The sequence below is a fragment of the Dipodomys spectabilis genome, unplaced genomic scaffold, assembly GCF_019054845.1.
Source record: "Dipodomys spectabilis isolate Male_0828 unplaced genomic scaffold, ASM1905484v1 ptg000147l, whole genome shotgun sequence".
Taxonomy (NCBI): Eukaryota; Metazoa; Chordata; class Mammalia; order Rodentia; family Heteromyidae; genus Dipodomys; species Dipodomys spectabilis.
This window is the reverse complement of record NW_024870824.1, coordinates 8188064-8207998: the sequence shown is the minus strand read 5'-3', so window position 1 is coordinate 8207998 and position 19935 is coordinate 8188064. Positions and strand designations below refer to the sequence as shown.

Here is a 19935-nt window from a genome sequence, read left to right as displayed (position 1 = left end):
CTGCTTCCAATTTTTTGGGGGGTAGTTTTAGTGGAGATAAGAGTCTCACCAACTTTACTGCCTGGACTGGCTTTGAACCTTGATCCTCAGATCTCAGCTTCCTGAGTAATTCGGATTATAAGTATGAGCCACTGGTGCCTGGCTGTAAAGACATTATTGAGTTTTCTCACATGGAAGAATGAAGAGATAAGAAAACGAGAAAAAAAAATCTTTTTTAAAACTTGCACAGGTGAAAACTACCTGGTCAATATGACAACAATTTTTGGGCTAAAATTACAGTTGGAAGCACATTTAAGTTCCTGTTCCTGTTACAGAATCATTGTAAACTCTTATCATTATAAAAATAAGTCTCTTGGTTTTTTAGGTTTGTGTGTGTGTGTGTGTGTGTGTCTTCAGATACATAAAAACTCTTACACACTAACTTGTCCTCAAGCCATATCAATAATGCTTTTAGACTGGCATCTCTGGCACTAGAATTTTTAGAACTCTTTGAGGCAATAGAATATTACTCAATTTCAGGAAAAAATGGAAAATATTTGGTTATTTCAAACATGGTAAGGTATACTTTAGTTCATCTAAACTTAATTAAAATTTGACAAACTCTTCTTTTGCTACATCTTTTGTGACAACAATTCCCAATATATTTTGGTTGGGGACAGCTTTGAGAATGAATTTTATTAAATAGGTAAAAATTAAAGTATAACTCAAACAGTGGCCCAATAACCATGTAGAATGTGACATTTTAAGTATTACTCTCTTAAACTCTGATTTTAATATATATTTTAAGAGATCAGAACTTTTTGTTATGTATATATTATCAAAATAAACTAATTGAGACCTTTTTCTCTTTTTCTTTTTTGGTAGTACTGGGGTTTGAACTCAGAACCTGTGTTTGCCAGGCAATTGAGCCATTCCCCAGACATTTTTGAGATATGGTTTCACTTTTATTCCCTGACCAATCTAGATCTAGATTTGATTTATGTTTCCTGACTTTCTGGGACAAAGGTACCATTGTGCCCAGTTTTTATTGTTTGAGATAGGATCTTATGAAATTTTTGCTTAGAGTGGTCTAGAAACATTATTTTCCCGCCTCTGCCTCATAAGTAGCCAGAATTATAGGCAGGAATCACTGTGGTTGGTAAGAGATTTTCCAGTGGAATTATCTTTAGCTTTCATTCTCATGGTTTCAAGGTTTTTGTCTTTTTGAATTGCTGTGTCCCACTTGAAGTACTAGAAAACAAAACTAATGATTGCATAGAATTGTTCTTTTTAATTACTTTGAACATTTTTAATTTACAAACTTTTAATAAGAAGAAAATAAAACACAGGGCTGGGAATAAGACTTAGTGGTAGAGTACTTGCCTACCATGCATGAAGCATGGGTTCAATTCCTCAGTATCACATAAACAGAAAAAGCTGGAAGTGGGCTGGGAAGGTAGCTCAGTGGTAGAGCCCTTGCCTTGCATGCATGAGGCCCTGGGTTTGATTCCTCAGCACCACATAAGCAAAAAGAAAAAAGCCGGAAGTGGCCCTGTGGCTCAAGTGGTAGAGCACTAACCTTGAGCTAAAGAGCTGAGGGACAGTACCCAGGTCCAGAGTTCAGGCCCCACAACCAGACCCCCCCCCCCCCAAAAAAAAGCTGGAAGTGCAGCTGTGGCTCAAGTGGTAGAGTGCTAGCCTTGAGCAACATAAATTTAGGGACAGTGCCCAGGCCCTGAGTTTAAGCCTCATGACTGGCAAAAAAATGAAAATGAAAATAAAACACAGATTCTTGGGGTTGGAGGTGTGGCTCAGTTGGTAGAGTGCTAACCAATTACTTAAAGCATATATACCAAGTTTGTGTCCCACTCTTGGACCTAAAACAAAAAAATTATAGATATGAGCAATGAATCAATTTCAAGAATAGGACACTGATATAGCATCTATATGCTTACATTTTAAAGAGCTCTCTCCTAGAATCAATGTCCTTACATTTGAGAGATGTGCCTGAAGTCTTTCCCACATTGATTACATTTATTGTTGGTTTCTTTTCACAGTGAGTTTTTACCTACAGTGGGGGATATTTCATTTGTGGAAGTGCTGGAGTCTGAAGGCTGGAAAACTAGGAGTTCAGACGTTCATGGCTAGGAGAATATTGGTGTCCCAGTTGCAGTGAGGGTCAGGGAAAAACTAAAGGATATTGTTGATAATCATATTTTCCAGTAGGAGTTCTTGCTTTCGGACTCAGAAATTGAAAAGACAAAAATTTACCTACATTTTTCATATTTGTATAATTTCTATGTAGGCTATATACCACATGTACTTTGAAGTACATATAAGGAATTATACTTTATACATTTCTTTCTTACTGAAAGAAATGTGGAATACAAATTTCAAATGGCTTTAAAAGAAATAGAAACAAGTTAGAACTTTCCTACATTCCTTATAATAACAGAATTTTTCTTTGAGTATGAGTTCTCACTTGTTTCATCAGTGATTAAGTGCAGCTAAAGAGAAATTAGTCAGCAAATCCAAGACAGAAAGGGAGGGAGGAAAGGAAGGAAAGAGAAAAAGCTGAAGGAGAAAAGCAGGAGGACAAGGAGAAGAGAATGAACTTATTTTGGTAATTGTCCCTCATACTTAAGGGTGTTGAGAAGTCCCACATTATGCCATCTTCAAACCAAAAAAACCCAGCAAAGCTGATGGTGACGCTCAGTTCAAGTTGAATGTTCTGAGAACTTGAATTGGGAGGGGAATATTTTGCTTGAGAAAGTTCTGGAACCTGAAGATGGGATAACTTGGAGTTCTGATGTACAGAGGTAGGAAAATATTGGTGTTCCAGTTTCAGAAAACAAAAGCAACTCCTTTCTAATGTGTCTTTGTTCTATTCATGACTTCAACTAATGGCCAACATCTGCTCTCCTTGGATAAATGTAGATCTTCTTAGTTGGCCTACTGATTAAGTATCAATTCTCTTCCAGTAACACCCTCATAGGTACAGTCAGAAATAACTTTTTACCAGCTCTTTACATATCCCTTAATCTTGTCAAGTTGATATTTAAAAGTCACCATCATATAATGTATCTCTGCAATACTGTGTGAAGAATTAATGGAAAATTCTTGTTGTTTTTAAGTCATAGGAACTCTATATACTTTGTCCACCATTTGTACTCTGCATTTGTACTCACACGATTATTACAAGAGATAAGGAAACTACAAGCTATCCTTCATTTCTTATGTGTATAGGGACCCATTTTCATATGTTTTCTCATTTGTAGTTAAGTTTGAGAAATAAATCAAGCTTTTACCACTTTGTAAAAATATCTCCCTTTCAACATTAGGTCCTGTATGTATACCACAAATGTAAAAAATAAAGGCTTTTGTATATCATGTTCTATTCATAGACAATAAATTCATTGAGTTTTTACCTGTGCCATAAAGGATTAGAGGAAGTTAGAGGTTTTCCCACAAATTTTACATTCAGAGTTTTGTCAAAGAGATCAAAGAAAATAGAAGGAATTTTTTGCATGTCTTATATTTCCATCTATACTACATTTGTTACATGAACAATAATGAATACTTAATAAAAGCATTCTTACATTTTGTTTATTTATAAAATTTCATGAGTCCTAAGATACAAAAATCTTTTAAAGATTCTTTACATTCCTTACATTTTTAGGGTTTATGTCCAATGTGTGATACCATGTGAGTATAAAGCAAAAAAAAAAAAAAAAAATCCATGAATACTTTCACGTTCACTAAATTTCTTTAATTCCTTGTCAGCATGAGTTCTCTATTTCACACTTAGATTTTTATTCTGGCTGATGGTCTTTCTACATCAATTACTCACAATATATTCTTTAGTTTGGAATATATTCTATATTATAGATGATAAAGTCCTTTTGAAAGATTTTGCAGTTTGATTATATTTATAGAGGCTCCCTACCATATGAATTCTCAAATAATTCTATTGTCTTGTGTCAGATTTCTGTGCCATAATACAAGGGATTAGGATTACATATTTGGAAGTGTGCATTTTAGGTGAGGTCTTTAAGCACTAACTTAGAGTGTGATAATTATAGTGTTATCCTTAGAGGAAAAACCTTTGAAAATGCTATCATGGAAAAGTCAGCTAAGCATATATAATGGAACATCATTTGTATATACAATCCAAAAGAAGAAAGAACATCGGAAATAAAGGAATTAAAATTGATTATATGAATACAAAATTAGTCACAACCACATAATTATATTGCATATAAATGAAATAACTTTCTTAATTTTAATAATACTTTTTTTTATCATTGTGGGGCTTGAACTCAGGGAGAGGGTGCTGTCCCTGAGAATTTTTGCTCAAAGCTAATACTATACCACTTTGAGCCACAGCTCAATTTTTAAACTTCCTTAATTTTAATGCAAAACAATAACACTTGAATAAAACAAGATCACATTCTATGTTTTTTACAGAAGATATGAAGAGATTAAAGTAAAACTATGGAGATATAATATATAAAATCCTAAGAATAAGAAACTATATTAATATCAAACAAATAGTAACCACAAAGTAAATGAGTCATTTCATGATATTGAATGTCAATTCAAGAAAATAAAATAATCCTATTATTTGTGCAACTAATAACAGAGCTTCAAAATATATGAGGATAAAAAACCTAATCCTGAAAGGTAAAATAGACAAATTCACGATCCTTAAGATTTTAACATTCTTTTCTTCTAGCAATTAAAGAACAGATAGAAAAAATTTAGAATAAAGAATAGTTAAAAAACATTAACAACTTGTTTTAGTTGAGATCTATAAGCCACTACACCTTTCTTTGAAGTGTATATAAGAATCTCACCAAGATACCTTGTATTTTGGACACAATGTTTTAAATTCAATACATTTCAAAGGATTGAATTCATACAATGTACATTCTCTGACTAAAATGAGGTTATTTGTAGTATCAAAATGATCTTTTCATCAGGGCTGGGAGTTCACACATATAATCATAGCTATTCAAGAATCTGGATTTGATAGATATTACATTTCAATGTCATCCCAGACAAAAAGTCTTTGAAGTTCCATCTCCAATTAACCAGCAAAAAGCTGGTCTGAAAATGTGGCTCAACTGGAAGTGTGCCAGCCATAATCAAGAAAACTGAGTAAGGGCTGGGAAGGTGGCTCAATGGTAGAGTGCTTGCCTTGCATGCCTGAGGCTCTGGGTTTGATTCCTCAGCACCACATAAGCAAAAAGAAAAAAGCCGGAAGTGGCGCTGTGGCTCAAGTGGTAGAGCGCTAGCCCTGAGCTGAAGAGCTGAGGGACAGCGCCCTGGCCCAGAGTTCAGGTCCCACGACCGGACCCCTCCCCCCCCCAAAAAGATAACTGAGTGAGATTAAGCCTCTTGAGCTCAAGCCCTAGTCTCTGAAAAATAAGGTATTATCACATATTTGGGAATTAAGTAACAACTTGTATTTGATCAAAGAAAAAAAAAGTGAAATCATGTGCAAGTTTAAAATTAATGTTATTAAATATGCTACTAGGAAAATCCATAAATAATATATAGAAACTTAAAGATTTCAGTTACATTTTCAAAATGAATATTCTGATTATATTTAAAAAGGAAGGGCTGTCAGGTACAGGGGGTGGGAGGCTCACACCTATAATCCTAGCTACTCAGGAGGCTGAGACCTGAGAATCATAGTTCACCAGCCTGCACAGGAAATTCCTTGAGACTCATCTCCAATTAACCACCAGACAACTGGAAGTGGCACTGTACCTAAGAGTTATAGAGCTCTAGCCTTGAGCAAAGAAAAAAAACAAAACAAAACAAAACTCAGGGATAGTGCCCCCTGCCCTGAGTTAAAGCCCCATCTCTTTCTCTCTCTCTCCTCTCTCTCTCTCTCTCTCTCTCTCTCTCTCTCTCTCTCTCTCACACACACACACACACACACACACACACACACACACACACAAAGAATGGTTTATTTTTGTTTGTTAGTTTTTTTTTGGTGTTGGTCTTGGAGCTTGGACTAAGAGCCTGAGCATTGTTCCTGACTTTTTTTGGTCTAGCACTCTACCACTTAAGCCACAACTGCAATTTCAGGATTTTTTGGTGGTTAATTGGAGATAAGAGTTTCCAGCTTGGGCTGGTTTCAAACTATGATCGGTCTCAGCCTCTATTATAGCTGTAACATCTATTTCTTCATCAAAATCCTCATTAGATTATTCATTTCTTCTAATACACATATCACTGTGAGCTAAATAAATCTTTCTCAACTTGAGTTGCTTTTCATGAGCTGGCTTCAGTACTTTGGGTCTGTGGTTAAGCAGAGTATCATGTTAGCAAGAGCATGACAGAGGAGGCAGTCATACTCTGTGTCATACTCTGTCAAGGAGATAGAAAAAGAAGATATTTCAATGTCCAGGTCCTAATTTTCTTAAAGGATATGCTTTCCTGTGATGTACTTCTTCTTCTTGGGCCTCATTTTCTAAAGCTAGTCAGCTATAAACTCATTATATTAACATATTGATAAAGTTAGCATATGCATGACCCAGTCACTTTGAATAGTGCCATATAAGAACAAAGTGGCCAATACATGAACCTATTGAAGGCCACTTCCTATCCAAACCCAAACAGGTAGGATGGTTTCTCCAGTCCTTGTTTCTAGTTATCTTAAAGGCTTGTCAGTTTTCATTTCCAAACATACCTTAAATTATATAGCCCAATGTTCTCTGTGAATTGTTCTCCAATTTGGGCTAATTTGATTAGGTTTCTAATGATAGAAGCCATGAAAATTTAGACAAATACAAAGGTATTAAGTTCATATAAGTTTGTTCTGATAAGCACATTTTGTGTTAAGATGAAGTACAAGTTTCTAAAAGTTGTAATTAAAGTATAGTAAGACTGCTGCACCAGTGGCTCATGCCTGTAAACCTAGCAACTCAGGAGGTTGAGATCTGAGGATTGTGGGTCAAGGCCAGCCCATGCAGAAAAGTCACTATGAGACTCTTATCTCCAATTAACCACTCAAAAACTCAAAGTGGCACTGTGGGTCAAGGTGGTAGAGTGCTAGCCTTGAGCAGAAAGGCTCAGGGACAGAGCCCAGGCCCTGAGTTCAAGCCCCACAACTGACAAAAAAGTATAGTAAGACTTACAGAAAAGCTTAAATCTGTCAAACATGATTTTGAAAACTGTAATCAGTAGTTACTATCTGGAGTAATATTTGGGGACAGGCTAGATGAATAAGACAAGTCCCTTCAAGAAATTATGGTAAAGTGGCGCTGTAGCTCAAGTGGTAGAGCACTCGCCTTGAGTTGAAGAGCTGAGGGACAACGCCCAGGCCCAGAGTTCAAGCCCCACGACCGACAAAAAAAAAAAAAAAGAAAAAAGAAATTATGGTCAATAATATTTTTAACTGCCCTTCTTTTGGTCTGTGAAAATCAAGAATGTATGCTTTCCTAAGATAGGTCAGATTTAAAACTGTCATAAAAAATTTCAGAGTGAGACAGAACTTAGTCAAAGTACTTCATATGTTTTAAAAATTTTTCATGTCAAATTTAATGTCCAGTGTTCGTTAATTATAAGAACTATGGGTTTGCATATTCCAAACATTCAAATAACCCTAGTTCTTGACATGAGACATCACAAAAAAGGTGTTGCTAGACACTGATAAAATTTCTTTAGTGATTTCAGGCTATTGATCCAGTAATTGAGACAAAATTTTAAGTTTTTATTGGATTTAAAGCAAATTTAATTTCTAAGTGAGGTCTATTCTAATCAGGCTTAAAATATCCATTAACAATCACCAAAGTAATATATCATTCCATGACATTTGGCTTTGTTTGGGAGAAAAGGATACAAATCTCTTGCTAAATTAAAAAGTATACTAATACCTTTCAGTTCAAACTGGGCATATTTCTGTGAGTGTAACATTTATAAAAATCTATGAATCTGGGTGCTGATGGCTCACACCTGTAATCCTAGCTATTCCGGAGGCTGAGATCTGAGGATTGCAGTTCCAAGCCAGCCTGGGCAGCAAAGTCCCCATAAGACTCTTACCTTTAATTATCCACTCAAAAACTGGAAGTTTTGCTGTGGCTAATAGTGGTAGAGTGCTAGCCTTGAGCACAGAGAGTCTCAGAGACAATGCCCAGGCCCTGAGCTCAAACCCCAGGACCAGTAAAATGAAAGGAAGGAAGGAAGGAAGGAAGGAAGGAAGGACGAAGGAAGGAAGGAAGGAAGGGTTTTTTAAGATAAAAAAATCCATTCATAGTTCTTTCTTGAATACTTCTATGTATATTCTGAGTTTCTATTGAGGCGAGCTGGTCACAGGTCTATCCTTATCAAAGAGTCTTCTCATTCTTTCAAGACACAGGCACAAAGTCTTTACCACTACACCTTAGCTTTCTCTCCAGAGTTCAATTCCTGTCAAGGAATCCCCTAAAGTCAACATTGTTTGCAATGCGAATAGGCTGAGAATTTCCCTAATCATCAGATCCTGGTTTCTTCATGTTCATCAGTTCTTTCTCCAACCGAATTCTTCTCATATTTTTTCTTCCATGTTACTACAAGCAGAAAATATAAAACCATTCAGAATGTATTTTAAATCCTTTGCTTGGAAATGTTCTCAACTAAACAGTCAACATTAAGCAGGTTTCAATTCACCTAAATTGTCTTCTACCTTGATTTTGAATAACATTTTCTTCATGTTTCAGTATTCATTAACAGAAAACCTTAATGACCATTTTTATTACAATCTGACTTAAATGATTTATGTATTCAATAAAATACATTCTTCTCTATATATCCTTCATTTTATTTTAAGTTGTCACTAGCTCATTAGTTCTACATTTCCACTAACAGTCTCTCCAAAGAAATCTAGGATTTTTCTACCATCGTTCTCCAAATTCTTAAACCCCTTACCCACTGCTCAATTCAAAAGCCATGTATATGGGTTTTGATATTTGTTACTATGACATTCCACTATAGGTACCAAAATCTGTACCAGTCAGGATCCAAACTAGAGAAACAGAACCTAAAGAAATATATAAAAAGATTTATTGAAGATAGTGACTTATCCTTTGTGGGAGCTGACTAAAGCATTCCCAGATCTGTGTTATACGCAGTTTAAGGGCATGCTAGAATATTGAAACACAAGGCAAACATGCTGTCCTTATTTGGAGTTTCTACTTTGTTTCAGGGAAGATTCAACTCTACTTGTACAATCTTATATCTAGCTGAATCAGGCCTATCCAATTATCTAAGATATTCTCATTATTTGAAGTTTAGATGGTTAGCAACTTTAATTTTACTTACACAATTCATTTTCACAATATAAGTTGACATACTAATAGGTTGCCGGAAAAGGATGTGGATATAATTAAGGATATAATATTTCTACCAATGATTTCCCCAAATCATTCATCAATATATCCTTCAACATATCATTTCAATGCATTGTGTTTGGTTATTTAATATTAACTCTAAATGTATTTTTCCAAATTCCTTATGAGCTGAACAATGTAATCACTCAAAGGCAAGTAGATATTTGCATGCTATACTACCCAAAGTTCTTTTAAACAAAGAATTTGGAGCTTACTTGGAGAATTTCTTCGACATAGGAAGGGATAACTGTAAGGAATGGATTGCTTAGGCTTTGAGTCTGTTGACCCTCCAGAAATATTATAAACATGATCAATCTTGGTATCAGTGAACAAGTCGAGAACATTAAGAGGACCATAACTCAGTCAAGATAAGAAAGAACCAGTAGTATTCACTATATTAAGTTAGATTATAAAAAGATGAAAAAGAAAAAAAATCATGAAATGATACATTTATTTTAGGACAAAAATCTAATGATTACAAGTATGGGATTGAAATAAACACCTTAAGTTATACATATTGATGCTTATTGGAAAATTGAAGATACATTCAAGAAGAATGGAAGGAAAAAAGCATTAGTGAACTTACATCCCAAACAGAAACTGAATTACTGAACAGTCATAGCTGTGTAAGTAATAAAAAGTAAAAAGATTTCCAAATTTTAAAGACAAAGAGGGATACAAACATTGCTGTGTGGGGCTGGGGGTTTAGCCCAGCGGAAGGGCACCCGCCTGGCCACACAAGGCCCTCGGTTCAGGCCTCAGCCCTGGGGGAAAAAAAAAGAAAAAGAAAAAACAAACAAACATTGCTGTGTGATATGGTGGAAACATATAAAAACAGCAAATATTCAATTGTGATGTTGTGGGAAACAAGTTTTTAACTAGAATTATATTTATTAGGAGCAGTTAACTCTTACATTATTCTTTGAGATTGAATACTAAGTATTAAATCCAGAATATATATACTTGATGTAAAATATTTACTAATAGAATACTTGAAAAAACTATACAGCAAACAAACCAGCAACAAAAGTAAACAGTATTCAAAAAAAAATGTAGAAAAAGGTTGAAGATGTAGCTCAGTGACAGAGCGCTTTTCTAGCATGCACAAGGCCCTTCATTCAATCCACGAAACATAAAAAATACAAACAAAGCTACAAAGGTTAAAAAAAAAAGTAGAAAAAAACTAATAGACAACAGATAGGTTTCTTATATCTATATTATTTGGACGGAGATTATCCTCTAATTTTGGTTCAGGATCCTGGCCTAAAATATTGGAGATAATAGGCTTCAGGAATGTGAACTCAATTGGTCCCAAAACCTCCTGGCAGACTCACCTCATTCTTGGAGCTGTGGGACAAGTCCCCATACCACTCACGTCCAACACTTGACCAGGAAAGGAGCCGTTGGGAACCGAACAGCCATCCCGCGGGCATGCTCTTCTCCTGCACAGCCACACCGCCACGATTAGCAGCAGAGACAAAAGGACAAGAGAAGTCACGGCCGCCAGCGCGATGACCAAGTAGGCAGTGAGGCGGTCGGGCTGCGCGCGCTCGGGCGCCGCCGCGTCGGGCAGCGGCAGGTAGGGCTGCGAGAAGCCATCCACCAGCAGCACGTGCAGCGTGACGCTGGCCGAGCGCGGCGGCTCGCCATTGTCCTTGACCAGCAGCAGCAGCCTGTGCTTGGGCGCGTCGCGCTCGCTCAGCAGCCTGGCGGTGCGCACCTCGCCATTGTGCGGCCACACGCTGAACAGCCCAGGCTCCGTGGCCTTGAGCAGCTGGAACGACAGCCAGGCGTTCTGGCCCGAGTCGCGGTCCACCGCCACCACCTTGCTCACCAGGTAGCCCGGCTCGGCCGCCCTGGGCAGCAGCTCGGTGCAGGGCGCAGACGCGTTCTGCAGCGGGTACAGCACGAAGGGCGAGTTGTCGTTGGCGTCCAGCACCTGCACGCGCACCAGCGCCTGGCTGCTGAGCGGGGGCGAGCCGCGGTCGGCGGCGCGCACGTGCACCTCGAACGCCTGCAGGGCCTCATAGTCCAGCGCCCTCAGGGCGAACAGCTGCCCGCTGTCCGCGTTGATGGACACCAGCGCCGCCGCCGCGTCGGGGCCGGGCTGCGGGCCGGGCAGCAGCGAGTAGGTCAGCTGGGCGTTGCTGCCCGAGTCTCTGTCTGTGGCGCTGATGGTGCCAATGTGCAGGGCGGGGCTGTTGTTCACGTCGGACACCTGTAGGGTGAAGGTGTGCTGGGTTTGCAGCCTGGGGATCCCCAAGTCGGAGTCGGTGATGGTCATATTGTACTCGGATCTGGTTTCCAGGTCCAGTGCCCCTTCTGTTATCAGCCTGTAGAAGTTCTCAATGGAAGGTTTTAGCGTGAAAGGAATATCATTCTGATTGGATCAAACCATCTTTCCATTTTCTCCAGAGTCTCGGTCCTAAATTCTAAAGAGCCACTTCTGTCTCAGGGGAATTTTCAGGAAAAGGACTGGTAAGCGATGAAATAATTAGTTCTGGGTAATTATCGTTAACATCCACAACTTCAATAGAGACAGAACATTTTCCAGAAAGTCCTCTGCCAGCAGATACTTGTATATCTAGCTCTTAGGAGGATCTTGTCTCAAAATCTAATTCTTTTCTTAGTAAGACTTTTCCTGAAAAGCTGCTTAGCTCAAAAGTTTTACCTATCTCCAGAGTAGAGTATGATATCTCTCCATTTGTTCCAGAATCCAAATCCCTAGGGGACACCCTGGCATCTAAAGGACTGATTTCTGGGATTTGTACGTCATAAAGCTCCTGAGCAAATTCCAGGGCATTATCATTGACATCCAAGACCACGACACGAATCAGGGTTGTGCCGGAACGGGTTGGAAAGCCACCATCTAATGCTGTCAGGGCTAATCTGAACTCAGCCAGCTCCCCGCGATCCAGTTCCTTGTTCAGCACGAGCTCTGGGTATTTCCTGCCATCCCCGCGGGTTTTGGTGGAAACACGGAAATACAAATTGGGACCAATAGTACAGTTTTTAACATTGTTGTTGCCCGCATCCAAGTCCTGAGCTCTTTTCAGAGGAAACACAGTACCGGGAGAGCTAGTCTCTAGTCTTTTCAGGGTCATTTCTCTTTCAGGAAACTCAGGAGAATGATCGTTTATGTCTCCCACCAGGAATTCAGCCCGAAATCCTTCCAATGGCCTTTGCAGTAACACTTGGAAAGGCATTCATTACACAGGGCTCCGTGGGGCCAGCTCCTTTCGGTCGAGTTTCTCATTTAAAATCAAGTTTCCAGTCTGTAGATCAAGCTGCAAGCCTGGTTCCTTATCCTCAGAGGCTACCTAACCTGAGCTCCCAGGGTAGCTAATTCCCCCACTCCCAGCCCTAGGTCCTTAGCCAGGTCTGCTACAAAGGAACCACTCTGTTTCCTCCCTTACAAAATAGCCGCGGGGTTCAGCCTGCCTGAACCACGCCCAGTAAGAGAAAGGTGGTCAGGACTTGCCTTTGTTTGAACTCCCGTCCGCTGTCCACCTTTGCTTCTCCTCACACCTTCCCAGGGACCAGGGAAAGCTGTACCTTACAGAGACAGGAAACCGAGGCAGAGAGCGATCTTTGATTACACTGATACCATTAATAACCTCTTCCGAAATGTAGATAAGCAGCAGAACTGGCTTTGGGCTCTGACTTCGGTTTTTCTTTTGCTCCGGAATGCTGAAGTAGAGTTCCTGGCATTTTCTTTTTGAAGGCTTAGCCTCTAAAGGAATTGCTACACTTTTCCCATAAAAGCTTGAAGATGGTTGTAATCATGAAATCATGCAGTTTTATTCCTTCATTCAAGGATTATTTGCTATGTGTTAGGATTGGGAAAATAATTGAGCAAACAACTCAGGCATTCCCCCTATCTTCTGGAGCCTGTATTCTGGGTTGGGGGTAACCTGAGGGAAACTGAGAAACGAAAGAAGACATAATAATGATCAAACATCTTGTAAAATTAATAACACATAGCCCTTGATTAATTAAAATTCAGCAAAAGGATTAATTCCTCTAGATTTTATTTCAAAGTTTATGCAACTATTCACCAGAATTGTGGTCCCTATTGTGGTTGAAATACATCATGGGAAAAGCTACAGGTTTGTAAATCCTTCACAACCATCCCAGGGGACCACAGCAAAGGCAGACAGGCACAGGAGAAAGATTATTATAAGGTGTATTAGAGGGGCCATAGCTCCCTGAGAATGATAGCACATGGCATCTACCCCATCCAGGTGACAGCTAGGTGTGAGGCAGGTGAAGAAGTAAGGGTGGAAGTAAGGTAAGTGCCTGTAGGGTAGGTCTGGGTGGGAAAGAGGGAGCGGACAGCTGTTTGGCTGGTACTGTAGGGCAGGGAAGAGCTCAGGTCTGGGTGGAGCTGAGGACCAAAGGTGAGGATAATTCTAACAAGGTTAGATTATGATAGAATTTCACATAATGTCACAGAATTATAATTTTATGAACTTTTCAACTATGGCAAAATGCAGATGAAAAGACTTGTGGTATTTTTTATCCTGTTTTCCCTCCTCCATAGCATGTATTATCTGACATAGCAAAATATACATTTTTATTTCTTTTGTGTCACCTGTAAGTGCTAAAATGCTTAGTTTAGTGCTTCATCCCTAGCAGCTAAAATAATCCTTGGCACAGAGTAAATGCTAAATACACGTTTGTTGAATGGATCAGTGGATAAAATCACAATTAATGCAAACATTCTGGTGTATCTTTCTCTACCGTAGATGCTTCCTTCTCATTCCTAGTGTTGGGAAACCAAATGCAGGGCCTTGGGATTGCTAAGCAAACACTTTTTTATGGAACTAAATCCCTAGCCCCTATATGCACATTCTTTAACCATGATGTAAGTTAATTATATAAGTTGAATAAATTAGACAACATGTTTGCAAGTAGATGTTTGCTATGCTCTTGAATAGTATTTGAAATAACTTAGAATGATATAAGATGGAATTTTTTAGGTACAAGAGAACCTTATGCTCTTTCAGCTTGCTTGGCTGGTACTCTACCACTTGAGATGTAGTGGTAGAGCTCTGCTTTTTTTCTGGTCATTTTGGTCATGGAGTCTTATGGACCTTTTCTGCTTTTGCTGGCTTTGAATAAAAATCCTCTATATCTCAACCTCCTGAATAGCTAGGATTACAGGGGGGAGCAACTGATGCTTATCTTCAAAATGTTTTTTTCATTCAATAATTTAGTCACTTCCAACAATAGAGATACATACATTTTTTAAAAAAGGAACAATATGACAAAAAGGTCTTACTGTACAAATATGATATACATCTTTATTAGGAACACATTTTACAATATTAATGTTATTTCACACCAATGCCTCTATTGACAATAATGTTATTCAAATGTCCTTTCTTGTTAGCAGAATTTCCTCCCTCCCTCCTTTCCTATTTCCTTTGTTTATTTAACTTTTTCATTTTTATTTTATTGTCTAATATTAGTTACACAGGAGGGGGCTTTTCATTGTTACTTCTCCTCACAGGTTTACCCTGTGATCTAATCAGTCTCACCCCCTCTATTACACTTCTTTTCTTTCTTTCATGGTAGGGATAAATTCAGGGCTTCTACTGTGCTAGGCAAGTGTTCTACCAATGAGCTATATCCTTAATCCCTAGGTGAAGAATTTTCTAAAAATTTCTACTAACTACTCTGAAAGCTGTTAACACTGGGAACATCTTTAATTCCTCTCAAAGTTATACCTTTTTTGAGGTCTCACTATATAGCCCAGATAGACTTCAGACTCCAAGAGCCTTTTTGCCTTCTGAATGAAAGAAATACAGGCATGTACCACCAACCTGGCTTTCAAAAATACATAATTTAATGAAAGTTTGTAAGCACTACTAATAGTGTATAAACCTCACAAAAGAGTACATCATACAGTGCAAAGCATTATATCAACATGAAAACTATGACAAAAACTCTAATGGTAACTCTAATTTACCAGTGCATGCAACAATCTCTAACTGTAATTTTTAACAAGGAAACCCTTCAGTTAGCTCAGAGAAATTAAAAGAATAGGTATTAGTTCCCAGAAATCCAGGTAAGAAAGCTGATTTGAGATGATCTTGAACATCTATGGCAGGAAAGCCTGCAGCAAGTTTACAAGTTGAGGTCTCTAACCTTTTTGTCTCTCAGTGGACTTTTTGAGCACTTGTCCATGTATCTAGTCAATGACACTAATTTCTGGTTAACTTACTTTTTTTTGGTGGCAATACTGGCCCTAGAACTCAGGGCTGGGGTCTGCTCTGAGCTTTTTTGTGTAAAGCTAGTGCTCTACTACTTGAGCCACAACACCACTCTGGCTTTTTTGTGGTTAACAGGAGATGAATGTCTCACAGACTTTGACAGGCTAACTTCAAATCACAATATTCAGATCTCAGCCTCCTAAGTAGCTAGGCTTGAGCCACAATCACCCAGCATTTGTTAATGTTCTAATAGATACTACATTATATCATGTTCTATAGTCATTTTGTAAAAACTAAAACATCTGATTGGCACAAGATCAGATTAACCCCACTGGGTTTAGTAACATCTACTATCAGTTCCAATTTTCTGAAACCATGAAGCTGAATCATATAAAATGAATACAACTGCAATAATACATCTCTCTTGAAGAGAGATTTTTTAGAAAAAATGGAGTGGGCTAAACAAATCACAGAAAGGTATAAATTTTATCATTGTTGAGATAAGTGAAAAGTTTTTTTTTAGCAGTACACATCTATTGTATACTAAAGGTTATATGACATATGTGAAAGTTTTAACTTTGGGAGAAGTAGTAATATTTCCCATTTAAGACTACTGTAAAACAAAACCATGGTTTTGCATGTATTTCTCCGTTTAAATAGTCCAGAAAAGGAAGCATAATGTCAGAATAAGCAGAATATATTTTTGAATTATACTTGTCTTCAAAATATTGAAAGTTGAGAAAAGAATTTCTGGGCAACAAAGAGAAAATAAGAGTGAGGTTATATTCTCGATTATGTTGAGAAGATCATAAATGAAACAAATATTTGTGACTTTTCAGCAATAAATAACGTTGAAGTTTTATCTCCTTCAAATAGAAATGATTTTTTTAAAAGAGACTATTGGCAAGCTGGGCGCTGGTGGCTCATGCCTGTAATCCTAGCTACTCAGGAGGCTGAGATCTGAGGATGGTGGTTCAAAGCCATCCCAGGCAGGAAAGTCCAAGAGGCTGATCTCCAATAAACCACCAGAAAACCGGGGGTGGGGAGGGGGCGCTGTGGCTCAAGTGGTAGAGCACTAGCCTTGAGCTGAAGAGGTGAGGGACAGCGACCAGGCCCAGAGTTCAAGGCCCACTACCCACTACCGACAAAAAGAGAGAGAGACACAATAGGCATATACTCAAGGAAATTTTCTAGACTCAACCAGGAAAATAATGGCGAATATTAAAAATTCTTATAAAACAAGAGTATAATGGAAACCCAGTATATTTAGAAAGAACACATCTTTGACCTCAACGACATGAAAAAAGAACCCGTTGCTAATTCTACACAAGACTATTTACATAGGTGGATTTTCTTCTACCCCATTCACAGCTCCATGATGGTTCAGAATAACAGACTTCAGGAACTTAAACTCGTTACTCCCAGAGTCTCCTTTAAGACCAACTTCATACTGGTAAAACTGAGACAGAGTCCCCGTGCCACTCACGTCCAGCAGGTGTCCAGGCAAGGGGCCATCGGGCAGCGCGCAGCCGGCCAGCGAGCGCGCCCTGCTCCTCTTGCACAGCCTGACGGCCACGAAGAGCAGCAGAGACAAGAGGAAGAGAGAAGACACGGCCGCCAGCGCGATGACCAAGTAGGCAGTGAGGCGGTCGGGCTGCGCGCGCTCGGGCGCCGCCGCGTCGGGCAGCGGCAGGTAGGGCTGCGAGAAGCCATCCACCAGCAGCACGTGCAGCGTGACGCTGGCCGAGCGCGGCGGCTCGCCATTGTCCTTGACCAGCAGCAGCAGCCTGTGCTTGGGCGCGTCGCGCTCGCTCAGCAGCCTGGCGGTGCGCACCTCGCCATTGTGCGGCCACACGCTGAACAGCCCGGGCTCCGTGGCCTTGAGCAGCTGGAACGACAGCCAGGCGTTCTGGCCCGAGTCGCGGTCCACCGCCACCACCTTGCTCACCAGGTAGCCCGGCTCGGCCGCCCTGGGCAGCAGCTCGGTGCAGGGCGCAGACGCGTTCTGCAGCGGGTACAGCACGAAGGGCGAGTTGTCGTTGGCGTCCAGCACCTGCACGCGCACCAGCGCCTGGCTGCTGAGCGGGGGCGAGCCGCGGTCGGCGGCGCGCACGCGCACCTCGAACGCCTGCAGGGCCTCATAGTCCAGCGCCCTCAGGGCGAACAGCTGCCCGCTGTCCGCGTTGATGGACACCAGCGCCGCCGCCGCGTCGGGGCCGGGCTGCGGGCCGGGCAGCAGCGAGTAGGTCAGCTGGGCGTTGCTGCCCGAGTCTCTGTCTGTGGCGCTGATGGTGCCAATGTGCAGGGCGGGGCTGTTGTTCTCGCGGACCCACAGGGTGTAGGAGGACTGCGTGAATTCGGGGGCGTTGTCGTTCACGTCGGACACCTGCAGGGTGAAGGTGTGCTGGGTTTGCAGCTGGGGTGTCCCCAAGTCGGTGACAGTTATCGTGATGTTATATTCATCTTTTATCTCTCTATCCAGTGGACGTTCTGTTACCAGGGTGTAGAAATTTTTGAAGGTGGGTTTTAAGAGAAAGGGGAGGTTGTCTGTAATTGAGCAAATCATCCTTCCATTGTCTCCAGCATCTTGGTCTCGTAAACTGAAAACAGCGACTACCATCTCAGGTGAAAAATTTTCTGGTATGAGGGTGGTAAGTGACGTAATGGCTATTTCTGGTGGGTTGTCATTCACGTCTAAAACCTGAACAGTAATAACTGATTTCCCAGAAAGACCCCCACCATCTATGGCCTGAATGTTTATTGTGTAAGACCGAATTATCTCAAAATCCAGAAGTCCTTTCAAATGGATTTCTCCAGAAACTGGATGGATTTCAAACGTTTTCAGTCCATCTCTAGAGGCATGAGAGAATGAGTAAGAGAGTTCTCCGTTTGTTCCTACATCTGAATCTGTAGCAGATACCTTGATTACCATGGAGCCCACAGGGCTGTTCTTGGGTATTTGAACCTCATAGACTGGTCTCTCAAACTCAGGGGCATTGTCATTAATATCCATGACCACTACTCTAATCAGCACAGTCCCAGATCTTGGCGTTGATCCTCCATCTATGGCTGTTAGTGTTAAGCTAACCTCAGGTTCCTTTTCTCTGTCTAGAGGTTGGATCAGTACCAACTCTGGGTATTTTCTACCTTCAGCGCTGTCTTGTAATTTAAGGTGAAAATGAGAGTTGGGGCTTATTGTGTAATTTTGAACACTATTATTTCCTATATCTAAGTCCTGAGCACTGTCCATTTGGAATGAGGTTCCTGGAGTAGTACCTTCTGAGATTTTTAGAAGTATTTGTTTTTCTAGGAACACAGTAGTGTGGTCATTTATATCTTTAACCAAAAGCTCAGCTTGAAAAAATTGCAAAGGATTTTCTAATAACACTTGGAAATGCAGTATGCAGGGTTCAGTGATATCACACAGTGCCTCTCGGTCCAGTCGTTCATTTAAGAGCAAGTTGCCAGTCTGCAGATCCAAACCCAAGTAAGGTTTATAGTCATCAAAGATGACCCTGGCACCTCTCACAGCCAGGTTTTCCACGCTGGAACCCATATCTTTAATCACATTGCCTACAAAAGAGCCGATCTCAGTTTCCTCTGCAACCGAATAACTCCAAATCTCAGAACAAACCGAGGACCTTCCCAGGAAAACAAAGAAAAGCAGCACTTGCCTTATCTGCTGAGCGCTCTCTTTCCCCAGCTCCATGACTCCTTGCACAAATGTCTTCTGTCAAAATGTTTCAGCGCAATCCCTAGTAACTCCCAGGACTGTTCCTCTCATCTGAACCTTTGAGAATTTATAGATATGTACTCCTGTTCGGACGGTGTTGGTGGTGCCTTTTCTCTCCAAAGGCTTTTTTTCTTATATGCTCCCAGTTAAGAGAAGCATCTGCTCTTAAAAAATTTTCTCTGCCTTATCCTGCAGCGCCACCATGCGACTTTTCCAGTGTTAGACAAAGTCAATAAGTTGGAGACAGTATTTATCTTGTTTGTCCACCAATTAAAGTATTTTCTTTCCTACTCCAATCTGAGTTGTAATCTTTGTGATATATAATGCCATTACATTCATTGATATAATAAACCATATTCTGCTAGAGCTATGGTGGATATAAAAATCATATTTTATATAGGATTCCTGCCTCAAAATACACTGTAATTTTTCTGGGAAGATAGTATATAGGACAACTAAAGATAGTTAAAGTTAGGACCCTTTTATGTAAAAATAAGAAATTCTCAGGAAAACAGGAAATGGGAACCTAGTGGTATTTTCTGACTATCATCAAGTACTCTGAGATGAAACACTAAGAATGAGGCCACGAACTTCAAACTGAACCTTGTATATACAAATCAGT

At 40.0% G+C, this 19935-nt stretch overlaps 1 protein-coding gene and 1 pseudogene across 1 annotated transcript; both read right to left on the bottom strand.

Moving 5' to 3' along the window:
• Positions 1-10545: 10545 nt before the first annotated feature.
• LOC122118041 lies at positions 10546-13454 on the bottom strand (annotated as a pseudogene).
• Positions 13455-16852: 3398 nt separating this feature from the next.
• On the bottom strand, positions 16853-19289 carry LOC122118244 (protocadherin beta-18-like). Its single transcript, XM_042692213.1, has one exon. The coding sequence runs from the start codon at positions 19287-19289 to the stop codon at positions 16917-16919; it is 2373 nt and encodes a 790-aa protein (XP_042548147.1). The 3' UTR covers positions 16853-16916.
• Positions 19290-19935: the final 646 nt, after the last annotated feature.

Excerpts from the sequence above, each read along its gene's own strand:
- LOC122118244 (XM_042692213.1), bottom strand. The coding sequence starts at position 19,289 with ATGGAGCTGGGGAAAGAGAGCGCTCAGCAGATAAGGCAAGTGCTGCTT.